Source organism: Sus scrofa, chromosome 3 (genome assembly GCF_000003025.6).
Source record: "Sus scrofa isolate TJ Tabasco breed Duroc chromosome 3, Sscrofa11.1, whole genome shotgun sequence".
Classification (NCBI taxonomy): Eukaryota; Metazoa; Chordata; class Mammalia; order Artiodactyla; family Suidae; genus Sus; species Sus scrofa.
In genome coordinates, this window is record NC_010445.4 from 30,463,557 (window position 1) to 30,485,919 (window position 22,363).

The 22,363-nt window shown below is 44.3% G+C and overlaps 1 protein-coding gene across 1 annotated transcript in view; it reads left to right on the forward strand.

Annotated features, from left to right (window-relative positions):
* The window catches only part of CPPED1 (calcineurin like phosphoesterase domain containing 1), a 121,526-nt gene extending 100,832 nt beyond the window's left edge, over positions 1-20,694 (forward strand). The window contains exon 4 of the mRNA NM_001243581.1: positions 20,238-20,694. Coding sequence (NP_001230510.1) covers positions 20,238-20,467 — 230 coding nt within the window. The 3' untranslated portion in view covers positions 20,468-20,694. The remainder of the gene's footprint in view (positions 1-20,237) is intronic.

A 22,363-nucleotide genomic window follows, 5' to 3' on the forward strand; every position in this document is an offset into this window, starting at 1 on the left:
TAAATAATGGAATGGAAAATTTAAAACCCCTGAAAAGAGCAAGCTGAGGCTCTAACAGAACGTCTTTGTTGTTTTTAAAGTGGGCGGGGCTGTGGGAGGTGTCAGGTGGCTGGTGAGCATCCCTGTGGCTCAAAAATACAGGCGACAGAGAAGCCACCCAAAGGGACCATCTTAGGTCAGGGTCTCTGGAAGCAGAGCCTGTGAGAGGGTTGCAGGACGTCTGAGGGAGCGGGGAGGGAAGGACAGACTGGGCAGGCAGGTGACAGCTGAGAAGGGTGTGTGCTTAGCTGGAGTCGGGCTTCCCCCTGATCCAGCGGGTGCCCCAGAGCACGAACGGCTCCACAGAAGTGGTCCCACCTTAAGGCAGGGGGCTCGGAACTCGCCCCCCCATATACAATGCTACGTTTTGAGAATGTTGAAGAGTTCAGATCAATTCATGGATGAGGCTAAATCTTCAACGAATGAGAGCTTTTACTATCCTGACGGTTATTCCCTTTTTTCCTTTTTTTTTTTCATAACAACTTTATTGACATACCATACCATTAGCATACAATTCACTCATTTAAAATGTATGATTCCGAGGTTTTAGTATATTCACAGAGTTGTGCATCTATGACACAGTCACTTTTAGAACATTTTCACAGCCCTATAAATGCTCCCTTCAGCCATCCCCCCCAACTTCCTACCCACCCCCTCCCTCCCTCCCTGCCCTAGAAACCTACTTTCTGTCTCTGTAGATATGCCTGCTGTGGACATTGCATATAAATGGAATCATATGATGTATGGTTTGGGGGGCTGACCTTTTGCCCCATGGGGCCCTTGGGTCATGGCCGATGCCCCTGCCCCGTGCTACCCAGTTACCCTCCTGAGCGCTGTGGCTTCAGTTCAGTCATTGAGGTCTCCAGAGAAGGACAGCTGTGAGCTATTAGCAGCCGAGCTGCCCTGCATCTGGAGGATGGACCCACCAGCCTGTAAAGGGACCCAGTGGGGACACCATCAAAGTCCAACAGAGGAAATGGTGTGAAAGGCTCCTTAAGAGTGAAATGAGGGCGTTCCCATCGTGGCTCAGTTTTTAACCAATCCGACTAGGAACCATGAGATTGCGGGTTCGATCCCCGGCCTTGCTCAGTGGGTTAAGGATCCGGCGTTGCCGTGGGCTGTGTTGTAGGTCGCAGACACGCCTCGGATCTGGCGTTGCTATGGCTCTGGTGTAGGCTGGCGGCTACAGCTCCGATTCAACCCCTAGCCTGGGAAACTCCATAGGCCACGGAAGTGGCCCTAGAAAAGGCAAAAGGACCAAAAAAAAAAAAAAAAAGTGAAATGAAAGGGGAGTTCCCTTTGTGGCTCAGCAGTAACGAACCTGACTAGTATTCATGAGGACACAGGTTCGGTCTCTGGCCCTGATCAGTGGGTTAAGGCTCTGATGTTGCTGTGAGCTGTGGTGTAGGCTGGCAGCTGCAGCTGTTTCAACCCCTGACCTGGGAACTTTCATCTGCGGCATGTGCAGCCCTTAAAAAAAAAGTGAAATGAAAGGGATTATCCAGCATAGTAAGAGAACAACAGCAGTGATGCAGAAGTTCTGGATAAACAGAAACATATTAGACATTGTCCTGGGCCATTCCCTTTCAGTCTCTACAAGCCTCTTCCTTGAAAGACCAGCAGGGAAAGAAATTTCAGTGACCGAACTGTCACACCCTTGGTGGGAATTTAAATTGGTTCATTTTCTGAAGGATCATTTAGCAGTCATATCAAAAGCCTAAACTATGGGACTGTGAAAGACTAAATGATTCCCCTGAAATCAGGATGTCTGTTTCACATCTAATTGGAAGTTCCAGCCATTATAAAAAGCAAGAAAAAGCATAAAGGCTCAAAAGAAGAGTGAAGCTGTCCCTGTTTGCAGATGATATGATTGTTTACTTAGAAAATCACAGGAATCTGGAGTTCCCATCGTGGCTCAGTAGTTATCAAATCCAACTAGGAACCATGAGGTTGCGGGTTCAATCCCTGGCCTGAGTGGGTTAAGGATCCAGCATTGCCAAGAGCTGTGGTGTATGTTGCAGACGTGGCTTGGATCCCGTGTTGCTGTGGCTGTGGCCTAGGCCAGTGGCTATAGCTCCAATTGGACCCCTAGCTTGGTGCCTCTGTATGCCCCAGGTATGGCCCTAGAAAAGACAAAAAGACAAAAAATAAAATTAAAAAAATAAAAGAAAATCACAGGAATCTACAGAATAGTCACTAGACCTAAAAAATGAATTTAACAAAATCTCCAGATATAGGACTAGTAGAAAAAAGTTAATTCTTAAATACCAGCTGCAAATAATTGTCAAGTGACACTGTAAAAACAACAATTTAGAATAGCACCCAAACCCATAAAATGCCAAGGAAGAACAAGGGATATCTAAGACTTCTACCTAAAAATTACAAAACATTACAGAGAGTAATTAATACCTAGGTGAATGGAAAGGTAGACCACATTCCTGGACTGGAAGACTTGTTAATATGGCATTTCCCCAAACTGAACTACAGACTCGGCATGATACCAATCAAAACAACTGCGGTTATATTTTGGCTAGGAAACCACAAGCCGATTATAAAATTTCTGTGGAGATGCAAAGTACCTGTAAGAGCAAAACACTTTTCCTTTTCAAAGGAACAAAATTAAAATTAAAAGACTGTTCCAACCTGCTTTTAAGACTAATTGTAAGCCTACAGTGATCCGGACTGGTATTTGTTTTTTTGTTTTGTTTTGTTTTTTTGTCTTTTTGCAATTTCTTGGGCCACTCCTGCAGCATACGGAGGTTCCCAGGCTGGGGGGTCGAATCGGAGCTGTAGCCACCGGCCTACGCCAGAGCCACAGCAACAATGGATCCGAGCCGCGTCTGCAACCTACACCACAGCTCAGGGCAGCACCGGATCCTTAACCCACTGAGCAAGGGCAGGGATCGAACCCACAACCTCATGGTTCCTAGTCGGATTCGTTAACCACTGAGCCACGACGGGAACTCCCGGACTGGTATTTGTTTTTAAGAGATAAACAAATAGATCCGTAGAACAGAAAAGAGAGTTCAGAAATAGACCCAAACGCATATGGTCCATCCGTTCTCATCAAGCGTGGAGGCAGTTCTGGAAGCAGCTCCAGTGTCCATCAGCAGAGGAGCGGATACACACATTATGGCATATCTGTACCGTGGAATGTTTCTCAGCAATGATAACAGGAACAATTGACCCATGGACAAGTCTTTTAAAATTACACGTTCTTGATTCTTCCCTGAAATCTTTCCAAAAGTCTTTCAAAACTATGCTGGATGAAAGAAACCAGAAACCTTCCCCCCCCCAGGAAAAAAAAAATGGACGTTGTGTGATTCTATTTATATAAAATCCAGATTAATCTCTAGGAGCAGAAAAGCAAGTCAGTGGTTTCCTGGGGTGGAAATGGGGGGAGGGATGGCAGAGGACCACAAAGGAAACGGCGAGTGATGGATGGGTGGGTCCGTGACCTTGTTCTGGGTGGTGGTGTTTCCAGGAGTGCACACGTGTTAAAACCATTGCAGTTTATGGTTCTTCAGCTACACCTTAAGCTGTACGCACAGCGGGAGTGTGCTTTGACCCAGTGGTTCCACTTCCTTGCAAAATTTGGAAGCTGATCACCCTGGAGCCAGCATTTTTTTTTTTAATGTATTTGTATATGTGGTGTAGTTAACATTTTTACTCTGCAGACGTGCCTTGTATTTGGCATGGTGTTAATAATTAAGAACTTCTGGGAGTTCCCGTCGTGGCGCAGTGGTTAACGAATCCGACTAGGAACCATGAGGTTGCGGGTTCGGTCCCTGCCCTTGCTCAGTGGGTTAACGATCCGGCGTTGCCGTGAGCTGTGGTGTAGGTCGCAGACGTGGCTCGGATCCCGCATTGCTGTGGCTCTGACGTAGGCCGGTGGCTACAGCTCCGATTAGACCCCTAGCCTGGGAACCTCCACATGCTGCAGGGGCGGCCCAAGAAATAGCAAAAAGACAAAAAAAAAAAAAAAAAGAACTTCTGCTAATGAAACAGTCCTTGCTTGAATTAAGTAGTATGATAATGGCTTTTGTTCATTTGGTGCCTCCTTTGTGCCAGGCACAGTTGAGCAGTTTCTCACAACAGCAGCTTTGCAAGGGAGCTGTTATTATCCTCATTTTATAGGTGATGAAACTAAGTCCATTCTGTCAAGAAATATCAGGGCTGGAATTTGATTTCCACTTCTGCTCCACCCCAGATCTGCACTGTTTAATACAAGTGGCCACTAGCCACATGTGGCCAGTTCGGATCCAGGTGGGCTCTATGTATAAAATACACACTGAGTGAGGTTCCATTGTTGCTCAGCAGTAACCCGAGTAGTATCCATGAGGACTTGGGTTTGATCCCTGGCCTCGCTCAGCAGGTTAAGGATCCACCATTGCTGTGAGCTGTGGTGTAGGTCGCAGGTGGCAGATGTGGCTCAAATCTGGCATACTTTGGATGTGTTGTAGGCCAGCAGCTGTAGCTCTGACTTGACCCCTAGCCTGGGAACTTCCATATGCCGTGGGTGTGGCCCAAAAAGACAAAACAAAACCCACACTGAATTTTCAAGAACTTATTACCAAAATAGTAATATAAAATAGTAATATTTTGTATGTAGGTGTTGAAATTGTAGTGTTTCAGGCACACTGAGTTAAAATATATAACTAAAATTAATTTCACCTGTTATTTTTTCCCTTTTTTCAGTTGCACCTGTGGCATAGGGACGTTTCCCAGGGAAAGGGAGCTGCGGCAATGCCAGATCCTAACCCACTGCCCAAACCAGAAGCACCACAGAGACAGGCCAGATTATCAACCCACTGTGCCACAGCAGGAACTCTTATGTTTTACTTTTTTGTTTTTTTTTTTTTTTTGTCTTTTCTAGGGCCACACCTGCGGCATATGGAGGTTCCCAGGCTAGGGGTCTAATCAGAACTTTTAGCTGCTGGCCTACGCCACAGCAACACCAGATCTGAGCTGCATCTGCAACCTACACCACAGCTCACAGCAATGCCAGATCCTTAACCCACTGAGCAAGGCCAGGGATCGAACCCATAACATCATGGTTCCTGGTTGGATTTGTGACCACTGTGCCATGATGGGAACACCCCGATTTTGTGTTCTTTAAGGCAGCATTCTTTGTTGGGCAACTATGCCTGTCTCCCCTGCTCAGAATGGCATCCATAGTTTTACAAACTAACTACAGTTTACTTTGTCCTTTGTTGCTCACTGTATTTGTGAGAAGCACAGAAGCTTCCAATTTTTGAAGGATCAAGAAACCATGACTGACTTTCGATCACTCAAATGTTTTTTTTTTTTTTTTGGTCTTTTTAGGGCCGCACCTAAGGCATATGGAGGTTCCCAGGCTAGGGGTCTAATCAGAGCTACAGCTGCTGGCTGACACCACAGCCACAGCAACGTGGGATCTGAGCCACGTCTGTGACCTACACCACAGACGCTGGATCCTTAACCCACTGAGCAAGGGCAGGGATCGAACCTGCGTCCTCATGGATACTAGTCAGTTTCATTTCTGCCGAGCCACGATGGGAACTGCTCAAATGTACTTTTTTAGATGGTATGCTTTTCCCTCATTGCTGGGAGTTGCCCTCCTCTCATTTTTGTAACCAAAGTTTTATTGGATCACAGCCATGCCCAGGTGTTGACACACTTGGTGTAGCTGCTTCTGTGTCACAGAGGAAGGCAGTTGAGTAGTTGCAATGGCAGCTGAATAGCTTACAATATTTACTGTCTAGCCCTACGTGGAAAGGTTTGCAGACCTCAGGTCAATTAAGTTGCAGGTGATCCTCAAAAGAAGGTCCATGAAAATATCCATGAAATGTTAATGGGAATGGAAGAAAAAAGACTGTACGTATATGTATGACCAGGTCACTTTGCTGTACAACAGGAATTGAAGGAACATTGTAAATCAACTATATTTTACTAAAAATTTTTAAATAGTGTATAGAAAGAAAGCCATGCCTCCTATAATTGAGATGTCTCTGAATATGAGAAAGATAACAAGGGAGTAATTTGGTGCAATAAACTAGCAATACTCAAAAAAAGGAAAGTTAATGGGAGTTTGGGGATGGGAGGGTTTGGGTCAGTGAAAGGCTGAAACCGGAAGGGAGGGGACGCTTTGAGCACCCCGAGAGAAAGCCAGCCCCCGGCCCAACTGGCTCCTGTCAGGAGACCATTTATTTCCATTTCAGCCAGACTCGGTCCAGCCTCAGGCTGCAGCTGCCGGGCCCTCCAGCTAAGCCAGAATCTGGAGCTCCCGGTGCTGCCCAGGGAAGTGAGTTCTTCCATGTTGGATGTCTGGAGAGGATTCCAGAGCCTAGAGAGGAAATCCGGTGCCTGGAGGGGGCCTGTCTGCAGAAGTTTCTGTTGTTGTTTAGCTCCAGCTTCTCCCGATGTGCTCGTGGTCACCCCTCCCTGACGTGCCCTTAAGCTCCACTTGCCAAGTGTTGTCCTTAAAACCACTGAGCAGGGCCCGAGCTCGGCAAACTCCCTAATGTCTCTCTCTATCTCAGTTTTCCCATCTGCAAAGCCAGGGTCATACCTGCACTTTTTTTTTTTTTTTTTCAATAGGGAAATCATGAGGATTCGGTGATTTCAAAACATGGAAAGGGCTCAGAAGCGCGTCTGGCAGATAGTGAGAACTCATTAATAATGCTTATTATTTTCACCACCATAACCATACCCCTCTTTCAAGTCCCAGGTCAGGCACCGGCAAAGAACTAGATGTCGAAGGTGTGTTTGGTCAAAGCCATCCCTTCCAGGAAGCCTTTTCCGGAGCTCCAGCGCCATCCATGGTCCATGGCACTTCATACCTCTAGGGTGGTAGACAGAAGAGCATCTGCTTCTGAGTCAGTCTGATCTAGGTACATGTCCTAGCTGTGTGCCCCTCGGCGAGGCACTTGGCCTCTGTGCCTCCCCCATCATCTGTAAAAGGGAATGATAGCTTCCTCACGGGGGTCCTTACGAGGCTTAACTGAGATGATGCACAGGCAAAGCGCACTGCTCAGACCGAGAGTTCAGCAAATAAAAACACTGCAAAAGCGTGTTATTTTCACCTTCTGCATTTTATTAGGAAGGTGCTTTACAGGACTACCCAGCTGTAGACTTTCAGCTCTCGATTGCTAGGCATGGTGAGTCTGGTGCCGCAGGGGGCTCCACCAACACCTGGCATCAAGAGGGAGCTCTGCAAATCTTTATTGCTTCAAATTGGCTGAAGAAACGGCATCCTCCCTCGCCCGAGAGCCGTTTCCTTTCCCCACGTTCCCTGGCAGCCCTGGGCCATGGGCACTTAGGCATCTGGAAAGATCCCTGCCAGTGAAATCCTGAAAGCAATTATACTGGAATCTGGAACTCCCACATGGGCAGCTCAAAGCCGTAACTTGATAATGAAGAATGTCGTTCTGAATGAGTCAGGTGGGCCTTCAGCCCGACACTGGATCACCAGCTGAGCGCCCAGCCCTAGGAAGCATGGGCTTTTCCCCTTGGCCTCATAGCCCTCCGGGGCCACTGGCAGGGACCGTGGTCTCCAGGTCTGCATCTTGGCGGCCTGCTGGAAATTCCTTACCTGCAGGAAGGATTGTTTACACCTGCCTTCTGTATGTTCACAGCACAACCTTCCTTTTTTTTTTTCTCCTTTGTTTTTTTTTTTTTTTTTTTTTTAACAAGTCTCATTTTTTCCTCAGCACTGAGGCAGAATAAACTGAGAGTGATTAATGATTTGTGACACAGTTTTCAGTCTTACCGCTGGCAAAGACACAAAGCATGTTCATAAATGTATATTCAAGGGGATAAAAGTCAAAACTGTCCAATTAGAATCTGTTTACACTTTCCAAGCCTAAGGAACACCAAGGCATTAAGGAAGCCAGTATTTAATACCAAAATTGTACCAGGGCACCTCCCAGTTTCTGGCTGATTTGAGGCGCGTCTCTGATATTAGAATATTAAATTATATGGAGATTGCATTCCTGTGCTCTGATTGATTTGAAATGAATTTGAATCAGGACAGCTTAAAAATAGCTTTTATAGCGTCTTAATGACTTGATATCATGGAGGAATAAATAGGAAGCTAATGCCATGGGAGACTGACTTCCTGTGTTGATGCAGGGGCCGTCTTTGCTGGGAATTCTTTTTCTGGTGGTAATTTAAGAAGATGCTTGTCGTTTCCTTACAGCAGTTCATAATGCAGAAACAATCTATATGTAATACTCAATTAAGGACCCATAGAGGCATGTCAGCCACAGATGACTGATGAGCAGCCCGAATGGAAACCCTGCACAACTCTGGAAAACACTGCTAAAATCAATCCCCCGTCAGGCAACCCATGATTTATTAATACATCCCTTACCTCCATTGAGTTGTGAATCAATGGGTCCCCATCAAAAGCTAATAGAAAGCCGAGACGGGTAAAATTTCTTGCCAGTCCTTGTGGCAGGATTGTAACTCAGACAAGGGCCCACACGTCGTAGGAGCAGCTGGCCGCGTCTGTGTCACCCTCAGCAGAGAGCCGCTGGCCTTGCCCTGGAAGGGTCCCCTGCAGCGGGGGTGGGGTGGGGGATGAACACCTCTTGTTTCCTGGGTGCATGTTGCCGGCATCCGCCCTCTCCTGCAAACCGTTCTGCCACCTGAGAGACAGGTGTTATTACCTGTCATACAGGTGAGAAAGTTGAGACGTACAAAGGTCAGTGACCTGCCCAAGGTCCCGAGGGACAGAACCCGAGCCTGCAAGCTTGGGCCCTGACCTCCAAGTGCCTGAGTTCTCATCTGGGCCACCCTGTTTTCTGAGTGACTTTGCCTTAGTTTCTTTCTTTTTTTTTTTTTTATCACTCAATGAATTTTATTACATTTATAGTTGTACAGTGATCATCACAACCCAATTTTATAGCTTTTCCATCCCAAACCCCCAGCGCATCCCCCCACCCTCCAACCCATCTCATTTGGAAACCATAAATTTTTCAAAGTCTGTGAGTCAGTATCTATTCTGCCCAGAGAAGTTCATTGTGTCCTTTTTTTTAGATTGCACATGTCAGTGATAACATTTGATGTTGGTGTCTCATTGACTAACTTCACTTAGCATGATAATTTCTACGTCCAACCATGTTGCTAAAAATGCCAGTATTTCGTTCCTTTTAAGGGCTGAGTAATATTCCATTATGTATATGTACCACATCTTCTTGATCCACTCCTCTGTTGATGGATATTTAGGTTGTTTCCATGTCTTGGCTATTGCAAATAGTGCTGCAATGAACATTGGAGTACATGTGTCTTTTCGAGTCATGGTTTTCTCTGGATAGATGCCCAGGAGTGGGATTGCTGGATCAAATGGTAGTTCTGTTTTAAGTTTTCTGAGGAATCGCCATACAGTTTTCCACAGTGGTTGCACCAATTTACAATCCCACCAACAGTGTAATAGGGTTCCTTTTTTCTCCACACCCTCTCCAGCATTTACTGTTTGTAGGCTTTTGGATGCTGGCCATTCTGGCTGGTGTAAGGTGGTACCTCAGAGTGGTTTTGATTTGCATTTCTCTAATACTGAGTGATGTTGAACATCTTTTCATGTGTTTTTTGGCCATTTGTATGTCTTCTTTGGAGAATTGTCTCTTTAGATCTTCTGCCCATTTTTTGATGGGGTTGTTTGTTTTTTTTGGTGCCTTAGTTTCTTAACTTCTCTGCACCTCAGTTTTTTCATCTGTGAAATGGGCATGTCCCTTGGACAAAGGCCGACAGGAGGATTGAGCGAGATGATGAATGAAGAGACCCTAGTGTCCTGCCACTGACCTCCTTCCGAGCCACCGTGGGACCCACCCTGCCTTAGGGTTTGCCCTTACCTGGGACAAGACCAGGAGACATTGTCAGGGTCCAGAACTCCTGGACTTCCTAGGAGATGGGAAATAGATTCAGATTCCCACTATCAAATACCAGGCTTCTGGCTGTGGTTCCAAGGCCAACCAGGAATATCCCAGAGCCTTGAACTCTGCACAGAACCCAGGAGAATGGACAGTCATTCATATGTCCCCACTTGGAGACAGACTGTAGCCTCCTGCGTGACCATCATCACGTGGTCATTATGTGGTTTCCTGCTTGGGACTCATTGCAATGAGGAGGGAGCAGGGATCTCTCTTACCAGAAGCAGCAAGGTTCTGAACACAGCATCTCTGCTCACCGATAGCCTCTTTCTTTCACACTTATTTCTAGTCCTCTCTAGGGATCTTTGCTCATTTAAAAATCCTCATTCAGTCACATTCCCTGTGACTTGGGACATTAGCAATAAACACTGAGCCCTAGGGGGCTCAGAACCAGAAATGGATGGGACACGCTGATTTGCCAAGAAGCCCCGCTGTGCCACCAAGACCTGCTCTGAAAGGTCTGCCAGTCACTTGAAGGGTCCCCTTCAGTGCCCGTCTCTGCTAATATCAGTAAATATGGGGTGAAATTTATTTTTTTATTTTATTTGTTTTTATTTTGCAAAAGTACGTTTTAATTTACGAGAAAAACTCTAGGAAGTTGCCACGGTTGAGAAGAGAATACATTGGGGCAAAGTGCTGATAATATCTTCAGAGATACTATGCACCATTCTACAGGATGGTCAAGTTTCAAGAGAATATACATTATATGGCGTGAAATTTAAACGTAAATGCGGTTTTACAGCTAATTACGGCTAATGTGAGCAACTTTCAAAATTGCCCAGCATTCCTTCCAGAAGAGTACAGTTTGCAGCTATGAATTAGCCGTAAAGAGCCAAATCTCATAAACATAATTTAGCATGCAACAAAATAATAAAATAATACTAAATGCTTTCCGACTGGCTGTTAGAAGCTCCCCGAGGTGGGTCTAACATGCTCCCGTTTGGGCCTCCGACGGCACGGGCCACAGAGCTGTGAAACCTGGAAGGTGGTGGAGGAAGCAGTCATTTCCGTGCCCCCCCCCCCCCCCCGCCAATTTACAGCAAGACACCCAACCCAGTGGTTGCAGCTGCAGCTTTACACCTTGGTGTGGCAGCCTTTGTCCCTCCTGTCATGCTTTCCTGGTCCATGTCACCTTGATGTTTATAATCACGAAATCAACTCATTATCACTGCAGACATGACAGTAATAAAAACATAAAGGAGTTCCCGTTGTGGCTCAGCAGTAACAAACCCGACCATTATCCATGAGGACGCAGGTTCAATCCCTGGCCCCCCTCAGTGGGTTAAGGATCCAGCGTTGGCATGAGCAGTGGTGTAGGTCACAGATGCAGCTGGGATCCTTAGTTACTGTGGCTGTGGTGTAGGCTGGCAGGACAGAGAAAGCCAATGCCCTCCCCCACCTTCCCCATAATCCCCCCTCCACCACCAAGGCCCTGAAATCACCGGTGTCTAGTTCGTGTCTGTTTCTCTCCTATTCAGTTAAGGATAAAAACACAAACACACACACCATCTTTATTCAGACATTGTTTATCTTTATTTTACAAAAACAGGATCACACAACACTGTTTTGACATCTTGCTGTTCATACTTCCTATTTGGTGCCTTTCAATGGCAATACATGAAAACCTCTCTCTTTTAAAAATACGTGTACTCTGATCTATCCAGTCTCCTGTAAATGAACATTGCAGATCATGCCTCAGTGAACACTGTATATTTATGCCCACAGACACAACACACCTACGTCTGCAGACTCTTCTCTGGGTGTTTCTGAAGGATAAGTTTATATGAAAATGTTGGTGTTGGGTCAACACACAGTAAAATGCAAGAACCTAGTAACACCTGATTACCCTCTGAAATGAGTTGTGTGTTTGCATCCTCGCAACAGGAAATGGAAATAGCTGTTTCTCCCCACCCTTGGCTGTTTGAGGTAGGGAGGCCCGGGTCACTTCCTTCCCACCCCTACCTGTGCACCTCAGCTGGCTGACAGCCACATCTGCCCACAGGTGGGTCTCAGGTCCTGCCACATGAGAGTGGCTGTAGCTCCAGAACTCTGTTCAAAGTCTCCTGGAACCCTACTGCTGTAAACACTTGGAGCATATTTCTTCCACAGCTTTTGGAATCATTGTCAAATGCAGAACAGTTCCTCCACCATGGGGATCCCTCCTGCTGCCCTCTGTGGCCACACCCAGTCCGAGCCCCCCCCCCCCCCCGTGCCTGTCCCTATCTGCTAGCAACCCTGCCTCTAATTTTGTCACTTCAGAATGTTATGGGAGGAGTGCCCGTCGTGGCTCAGTGGTTAGTGAATCTGATTAGGAACCATGAGGTTGCAGGTTCGATCCCTGTCCTTGAGCTGTGGTGTAGGTCACAGACAAGGCTCGGATCCCACATTTCTGTGGCTGTGGTATAGACTGGCAGCTGTAGCTCTGATTTGACCCCTAGCCTGGGAACTTCCATATGCTGCGGGTACAGCCATTAAAAAAAGCAAAAAAAAAAACCAAAAAAACAGAAGAATGTTATGTCAAGGGAATCACAGAGTGTGGAACCCTCTGAGTTGGCTTTTTTTTTTAAACTAGCATAATGTCCCTGTTAGCCATTCAAGGCATTGCATGTTGCGTGAATCACTAATTGATGCCTTATTATTGGTGAGTAGTATTCCATGGTGCGGATATATCAGAGTTTAGTCATTCACCCACTGAAGGATGTTAAGGTTGTGTCCAGTTTCTGGCAGTCACAAAACAAAGCTGCTGTGAACTCTGCATACAGAGTTTAGAGTGAATATAGATTTTCATTCCTCTGGATACATATCCAAGAGTTCCATTCCTAGGTCCTCTGGTAAGCGCATGATCAGTTGTGTAAGCAACTGCCAGACTTTTTCCCGAAATGCCATCTGACTTTACATTCCCATCAGCACCATAGGAGCCATCCAGTTCCTCTGCACCAGCATTTGGTGTTAGAAACATTGAGAATTTGTTGTAGTTGTGATTTTTTTTCCCCTCTTTGCTGATTGAAATCTATATATTACATTTCAGTTCTTTTGGAAATTATCCTCATTTTTTGGGAAAGGCTTAAATTTCAGAACAATTTTAGATTTACATAAAAATTACAAAGATAGGAGGTCCTGTTGTGGTGCCACAGAAACGAATCCAAATAGTATTCATGAGGATGCGGCTTTGAACCCTTGGCCCCACTCAGTGGTTCGGGATCCAGTGTTGCCATGAGCTGTGGTGTAGGTTGCAGACGAGGCTCGGATCCAGCGTTGCTGTGACTGTGGTGTAGGCTGACAGCTGTAGCTCCAACTTGACTCCATATGCCACAGGTGCGGCCCTAAAAAGAAAAAAAAAAAATTAAAGATAATACAGGAGTTCCCATTGTGGCTCAGCGGAAACCAATCTGACTAGCATCCATGAGGGCGCAGGCTTGATCCCTAGCCTTGCTCAGTGGGTTAAGGATCTGGCATTTCTGTGAGCTAAGCTGTAGGTCACAGATGCACCTTGGATCCATCATTGCTGTCGCTGTGGTGTAGGCCAGCAACTACAGCTCCAATTCAATGCCTAACCTGGGAACCTCCATATGCCCTAAAAAGACAAAAAATAATAATAACAAGATAATACAGAGAATTCCCTATGCCTGGTACCCAGCTTCCCAATTAATGAAGCAATGCTGATACATTTTTATTAACTAAAGTCCGTAATTAGATTCTCTTACTTTTTACCTAATGTCCTTTTTCTGCTCCAGGTTCTCATCCAGTATACCGTATTACATGTAGTTACCCTATCTCCTAAGACCCCTCTTGGTTTTGACCATTTTCAGACTTGCCATGTTTTCGATGACATTGACAGTTTTGAGAAGTACTGGTCCGGTATTTTATAGACTATCTCTTGGGATCTGTCTTATGTTTTTCTCATGAAGGAATTGTGGGCTTGAAAGAAGACCACACAGGTCAGTTGGGTCTTTTGCTGGGGGATGGTAGGGTCCTGTGTCCACAGCATCCAAAAATTCCCAGGTCAAGGATTGAACTTGCACCACTACAGTAACAGAGCCACAGCAGAGACAGCATGGGGTCCTTAACCCACTGAGCCACAAGGAAACTCTCCAGTGCCATTTGAATCACAGTCATATCAACCTGTCATCACTGTTTCTCCATGGTAAAGTTTTTTTTTTTTTAAACCCCTCTTTATACTTTACTCTTTGGAAGGAAGTCACCGTGCACAGCCCATACCTAAGGGGTGAGGAATTACACTCTACCTCCTTGAAGGAGGCATATCTCCATAAATTATTTGTTACTCTGTATGGGGTGTTTTTCTCTTTCCCCCACATTTATGTATTTATTCAGTCATTTATTTGTATTAGTAAGGAACCATGGAATTTTTTTTTTTTTTTTGGTCTTTTTGCCTTTTCTAGAGCCACTCCCGTGGCATATGGAAGTTCCCAGGCTAGGGGTCTAATCGGAGCTATAGCCACCGGCCTATGCCAGAGCCACAGCAATGCAGGATCTGAGCCACGTCTATGACGTACACCACAGCTCACGGCAACGCCAGATCCTTAACCCACTGAGCAAGACCAGGGATCAAACCCGCAACCTCATGGTTCCTAGTCGGATTCATTAACCACTGAGCCATGATGGGAATTCTGGAACCATGGATTTTTAAAAAATATGTCTCCTGCCCTCAGTGTTACAGTAGCCATTTATCCAAGGATCTGTAGTTCCTTTTGTTGGAGAATAGGATTAGAAACCAAGATGTGAATGCTGGGTGTGCTCACTGCTCACATGTGTCCAAGCTCTTAGGAACACCTGGCAGAGCTAGGAAGCATGTGTCTGTCTACTAGCCTGTGTACATACATATCTATAAATGTTTTCAGATGTCAGGAGGGTTTCAGTATTAGGCTGAACACAAGTTCAACCTGATGTCTCCATATCTAATCCATTACCACATGGACCATTCTAGCCTCCTTCCTTTCCCATACAGGTTTTTTTTTGGGGGGGGGGGGGGTTACATTAAAAAAATTCACATTCCATACAATTTACTCCAAAATTCAGTGGTCTTCATACATTCACAATGTTGTGCAACCATTGCCACTGTCTATATCCAGACCATTTTTACCATTCCACCAAGAATCCTGTGCTCACTAGCAGTCACTCCCCACTCCCTCTTTCTACTCCTCCTCCAGCAACCACTAACATACTTCCTTTCCCTATGGATCTGCCCATTCTGGACATTTCTTATAAATGGAGTCATATAATATGTGGCATTTTGCATCTTTTTAAACTTATTAGCATAATGTTTAGTATAATGTTTTTAGAAGTGGTAAACTCCTAGTCTTTATTTGTCCAGAAAACTATTATTTTCACCCTGAAACTTGAATGATAGTTTAGCTAAGTATAAAATTTAAGGTTCAGTAATTCCTGTTGTGGCTCAGCAGAAACAAATCTGACTAGGAACCATGAGGTTGCGGGTTTGATTCCTGCCCTTGCTCAGTGGGTTAAGGATCTGGCATTACCGTGAGTTGTGGTGTAGGTCACACACATGGCTTGGATCTGGCATTGCTGTGACTGTGGCTGTGGCCGGCAGCTATAGCTCTGATTAGAGCCCTAGCCTGGAAACCTCCATATGCCATGGATACAGTCCTGAAAATCAAACAAACAACAACAACAAAAAATTTAAGGTTCAGAGTTCTTGTTGTAGTTTAGTGGTAACAAACCCAACTAGTATCCATGAGGATTAGGAAACAAGTTTGATCCCTCACCTCACTCAGTGGGTTAAGGATCCAGCATTGCTGTGGTGTAGGTCACAGATGCAGCTCAGATCTTACAATGCTGCAGCTATGGAGTAGGCCAGCAGCTGCAGCTCCAATTTGACTCCTAGCCTGGGGACTTCCATATGCCATGGGTGCAGCCCTAAAAAAAAATAAGAGATAAAATTTAAGGTTCATAGTTACTCGCCCTCAGCATTTTGAAGATATTGCCTTTGATTCTTTTATTGCTGACATGCTTGCTACCTGTCTAACTGTCATTCCTTCATATTTTTGCCATGATATCTTTTTGAGATTTTTCTTTTCGATGCTCCATAATTTTACCATGATATATGGCATTATGAATGGACTTTTATTTATTTACTTAGTACTTTTCATTTGAAAACCCATATGTTCCTCTTTTTTGGAAAATTCCCAGCTATTATTTCTTCAAGTTATTCTTACTATTATTGCCTCCTTTCTCCTCTTCTGTCTCCTTCTAAGCATCCATTGATATCTCTTAACCCATTCTTTGGGTTCTTTGAAATGCTTATTCGTTTTGCATAATTATGTCTGGGTCTCTGTGATGTTTTCTGATTCAGCACCTCAATTCTACCTTTTATTTCTATGAACTCCCTGTCTGATGAGTGTCTAGTTGAGGGTTTATTCTATTTATTGAGAATTTTGTTTTGAAACTTTTTTTTTTCCCACTGTACAGCAAGGGGATCAAGTTATCCTTACATGTATACATTATATTTACATTTTTTTTTCTCCACCCTTTGTTCTGTTGCAACATGAGTATCTAGACAAAGTTCTCAATGCTACTCAGCAGGATCTCCTTGTAAATCTATTCTAAGTTGTGTCTGATACGCCCAAGCTCCCAATCCCTCCCACTCCCTCCCCCTCCCATCAGGCAGCCACAAGTCTTTTCTCCAAGTCCATGATTTTCTTTTCTGAAAAGATGTTCATTTGTGCTGGATATTAGATTCCAGTTATAAGTGATATCATATGGTATTTGTCTTTGTCTTTCTGGCTCATTTCACTCTGCATGAGATTCTCTAGTTCCATCCATGTTGCTGCAAATGGCATTAGGTCATTCTTTTTTATGGCTGAGTAGTATTCCATTGTGTATATATACCACACCTTGCGAATCCAATCATCTGTCGATGGACATTTGGGTTGTTTCCATGTCCTGGCTATTGTGAATAGTGCTGCAAAGAACATGCAGGTGCATGTGTCTCTTTTAAGTAGAGTTTTGTCCGGATAGATGCCCAAGAGTGGGATTGCTGGGTCATGTGGAAGTTCTATGTATAGATTTCTAAGGTATCTCCAAACTGTTCTCCATAGTGGCTGTACCAGTTGACATTCCCACCAACAGTGCAAGAGGGTTCCCTTTTCTCCACAGCCCCTCCAGCACTTGTTATTTGTGGATTTATTAATGATGGCCATTCTGACTGGTGTGAGGTGGTATTTCATGGTAGTTTTGATTTGCATCTCTCTTATGATCAGCCATGTTGAGCATTTTTTCATGTGTTTGCTGTCCATCTGTATATCTTCTTTGGAGAAATGTCTATTCAGGTCTTTTGCCCATTTTTCCATTGATTGATTGGCTTTTTTGCTGTTGAGTTGTATAAGTTGTTTATATATTCTAGAGATTAAGCCCTTGTCAGTTGCATCATTTGAAACGATTTTCTCCCATTCTGTAAGTTGTCTTTTTGTTTTCTTTTGGGTTTCCTTTGCTGTGCAAAAGCTTTTCAGTTTGATGAGGTCCCATGGGTTTATTTTTGCTCTAATTTCTATTGCTTTGGGAGACTGACCTGAGAAAATATTCATGATGTTGATGTCAGAGAGTGTTTTGCCTATGTTTTCTTCTAGGAGTTTGATGGTGTCCTGTCGTATATTTAAGTCTTTCAGCCATTTGGAGTTTATTTTTGTGCAGGTGTGAGGGTGTGTTCTAGTTTCATTGCTTTGCATGCGGCTATCCAGGTTTCCCAGCAATGTTTGCTGAATAGACTTTCTTTTTCCTATTTTATGTTCTTGCCTCCCTTGTCAAAGATTAATTGACCATAGGTGTCAGGGTTTATTTCCAGGTTCTCTATTCTGTTCCATTGGTCTGTCTGTCTGTTTTGATCCCAGTACCACACTGTTTTGATGACTATGGCTTTGTAGTATTTCTTGAAGTCTGGGAGAGTTATGCCTCCTGCTTGGTTTTTGTTTGTTTTGAAACTTTAACTATTGTTACATCTTCTATGTCCACCATTTCTAAATTTTCATTACCAACTATTGTTGTTTCATTCATGCCTGTTTTGTTTCATAATGTTTTATTCTTTTTTATGGATATTAGTTCTTTATTGGGGATATTTGATATCCTCAACATTTATTTTAAAAATTTTTCATACAGTTTTATATCGCTGATTTCACCTGAAGTGAATTCATGTTACTGAGTTTGTAGACTGTCTTACTTATTAGCATGAGGTTTTCACAGGTGGTAGAATTTTTTATTTCAGGTTTAAAAGGAATAAGAGGTTATTTTTTTGAATTTCATTTTTCCCTCACTTTTTTCTTTCTTTTTTTCTTCTTTTTCTTTTTAGGGCCACACCTGCGGCACATGGAAATTCCCAGGCTAGGACTCTAGTTGGAGCTACAGCTGCCAGCCTCCATGAGAGTCACGGCAATGCAGGATCCTAGCCGTATCTGCAGCCTACACCACAGCTCACAGCAATGCTGGATCTTTAACTCACTGAGTGAAGCCAGGGATCAAACCCGCATTCACACGGATACTAGTCAGATTCTTAACCTGCTGAGTCCCCATAGGAACTCCTCCCTCACTTTCTCTCTTGATGCACTTCTCCCTGTCTAGAGGTTTTGGTCACTTCCAGATGGCCCCCATCTGGGGCCAGGCCTTATAATAGTGCTTTAGAGTCCTGGCCCCATAGTCATCCTGGGAAAAGATGTTACAGGTTTTATTTATTTATTGTCTTTTTTTTTTTTTTTTTAGGGCCACACTCATGGCATACGGAGGTTCTCAGGCTAGGAGTCTAATCGGAGCTGTTGCTGCTGGCCTATGCTAGAGCCACAACAATGCCAGATCCAAGCTGCATCTGTGACCTACACCATAGCTCATGGAAACGCCAGATCCTTAACCCACTGAGCGAGGCCAGGGATTGAACCCACAACCTCATCGTTCCTAGTCAGATTCATTTCCGCTGCACCATGACGGGAACTCCTGTTACAGGTTTTAGACTTGAGCCTGTGTGCATCCTTCCTTCCTAGACCCATGGGTGGCTATATGCCTTCACCCAGGAGACAGATCCTACCAGCACATGAAAACCAAAGATGAAGCATTAAGGAATTATGTTGATAAAGAGACATTATTACAGTTTAGTTATACAAACTCACCATTAAATAAATTATATTCAGAAGCAACAGTAAAAAAGACTCATACTCAGCCCTTAGCAGTTTCTCATTATCTTGCTCCGTATCTCTCTCGCCCTTGCTCTGTGGTTGCATACAGCTCTCGTATCTGTGTGGTGGAAACACTGCATGTCGGGGTGCTTCCACTTCTGCTTCAGTGACATTGCACTGGTCATTTGAAATCAGCCACCCTGAGAGTGTTGATGCCATGGACTATAAACATTACAAATCAGGTTTGGTTTTTTTTTTTTTTTTTCCCTGAGGTGCTTGTTAACCACCCCAGCCCACCACCCTGCTCCAGGGCAGCGGGCAACAGTAGTTTCTTTCAAGCTCCTCCCATAAATGCAGGTCTCAGCGCCACTCCTGTTTCAACCCAGGAGCTGGGCTTTATTTCCTCGTCTCAGAGAAAGTGCTTTCAGTCTCAGTTATAAGAGCTGAACTCCAGGAACATTGTAACCCCACTCATTGCTCTGCATTCCTGCTTTTTTGTTTTGTTTTTTGTTTCTTGTCGGTAGAGCTCTTGGCTTTGGTTTTGTAGCTACTTCTGTCGTTTGGTTTTCTTGTTTGTATCTTATCCATCATGTCTAAGTTTACAGAGAGGGGGATGCATTAAATGTTGAACATGCTGTGCTATCTTGATTAGAACTCCATAAGCATTTTTCGTAGACGTACGCCCTCTCTGCTATGATTGTTGTTGTTGTTTTTGGTTTTTTGTTTGTTTTTGTTTTGTTTTGGCCACAGCATACTGTGACTTGATGTGGGATCTTAGTATCCAGACCAGGGATTGAACCCAGGCCACAGCAGTGAAAAGTGCCGAATCCTAACCCGTAGACCACCAGGGAGCTCCCTCCTATAATGGTTTATATTGGCTTCAAAATATTTCCTTCATCTCTCTCAAAGTCATTCACCTTATCACCCTCTTTCTCCTTGTTCCCTGTACCAGTTATGACAAACAGGTTAATCAAGCATCATGAGTTATCCTTGAAAGGATTTTGGATGTCACATAGGCTGCCTTATTTGTTACATACTGAATAATATGCATTTTCTATAATAACAGGCTGTTGTTCCCTGAAGAAACCCTGGGAGCCCCAAGTGACCTAAATGGAAATCTTGACACCCTAATGTTCTTCTCCCTTCCCTGCAGGGGTCAAAGCCGTGTTCTCAGGCCACTACCATAGGAATGCTGGGGGCACTTACCAGAACCTCGACATGGTGGTGTCATCAGCCATCGGATGCCAACTGGGCAGAGATAGCCACGGGCTCCGCGTCGTGGTGGTCACTGCCGAGAACATCGTCCACCGATACTACAGTTTAGATGAGCTGAGTGAGAAGGGAATAGATGACGATCTGCTGGATTTGATGAAGGAGAAGTGATTGCCGATTATGACTTGCTCACGTTTCCCTTCTGCTGTTCATTTCAGATACAGCAGCTGCACACAACCCCTTATTGAAATAAAGTGTACCAGGAAAATTTGTGAATTGATGTCCTTTGGCTTAAATCAGAGGGCTGGGACCTGTCCTAAATGATACTCGAAACAAAACTACCCTCCCTTTTAAAAAGCGGCATGGCCGGAAAGAATAAATGATATTAGTAGACTGTCTCTGCATGGGTGATTGGACATGTTCTCCTAATGATGTGTTTCTCACGTCTGCTCTGAATTAGATGGTTTTCTGGTCCCATGTGGCAAACCTCTCCATGTCAGCTTCCAGCACGACTTGCTATACAAGAGCCATCTCTGATGAGGATTCCTTGAGCAAACTGCATCTGATTATATAGTAAGTTGTGGCCACAACTCCCAAAGTGGGAGGTTATCTCCTTTCCTTCCTAACAAAATTAATTGTGTCCCATTCCTAGAGCCAGAGACTCATCTTAACAAGGAGCTAAGTAGCCAGCATTTGCTGTCAAAGTCTTCTGTTACTGCTGATGACGCAGATGATACAGGTCAAAGCTTGAGTTCACCTTCTTGACGCTGAGAAAAGTCACCTGTGCACATACATTGTCCATATTTCAAAACCTCATCCCAGAGATTAGAATCGAAGCCCTGAAGGTCGACCTCTGCAGCCACAGGCCGTGTGTCTGAGCTCATTCACACTCGCATCTGATGTGCAGAGGCTCTGTCTGCACGTGGATGTTCCCGCGTGATCACAGTGATGCTCCGTTGATGAGGCTCTTAGTTCCGTTTGCTCTGAAAGAAAGCATGGGAATGGCTACAGAGTTCTCAAGAAGCCAGGCAGAAGATACAAACGATTACATTTAGAATAGATCTGCAGAGTTCTCAAGAAGCCAAGCAGAAGATACAAACGATTACATTTAGAATAGATCCGCAGAGTTCTCAAGAAGCCAGGTGGAAGATGCAAACTATGACCTTTAGAAGGGATAATCAGTGAGGTCCTGCTGTACAGCATGGGGCATTATATCCAGTCTCTTGGAGTAGAACGTGATGAAAAATAATATGAGAAAAAGAATGTATACAAATGTATGACTGAGTCACTTTGCTGTACAGCAGAAATTGACACACCATTGTAAGTCAACTATGCTTTAATAAAAAAAAAAATTTAAAAAGCAAACAAACAAAAATTCCTATGGGGCAAAAACAGTGCTTTGGGCCAGGTTATCTGCATTGGCACTGACTTGATTAAATGCACCAGTGCAGTATCCCCTGGACCAAGGAGTGTGCATGAGTATGAATCAGCCCTGCCTCTGTGTCACCTCTGTTGCTGCTGCTTCTCCACAGCTCCTGGCTTCTGCGTAATTTCATCCACGTTGTCTCTTTTCAGCAGTCATCCTGGTGGACAAGGAATCTGGGTGCTCTCCACCCTGCCAGGGAAACTTCACAGCATTATGCAGTAGCATTCAGTCATCCTAAAAAAATGAACAAAGAAACAAAAAAAAAAAAACTGGTTACGAGTGCACTGCAAAGTCCATTACATTCAAAAGATTTTCTTATTTAAAAGTTTTAGTCAATGTAGCAAAACCATGAGAAATTAAATAGAAAGATAATTGGATATGTAAATTCATAAGGACCCAAAGACAAGAAGTTAATTATACTGTGGATTGGTGACACACCATAGCTCATTGTTATGTGGCAAGAAAATTGAAAATTTTCAAAATGAGAATGCTCTCGTTGTAGAGGTTGGCTGCATTCATGCTTCATAGTTGCTTTTCTTTATAGCAGGTATGGATATGAAAGGTGAAGAGGAGAAATTCAGTAAGAGGCATAACCAGTGAGCTAAGCCTCTGAGGCCTTCAGACGAGGACATCAGGAGCAA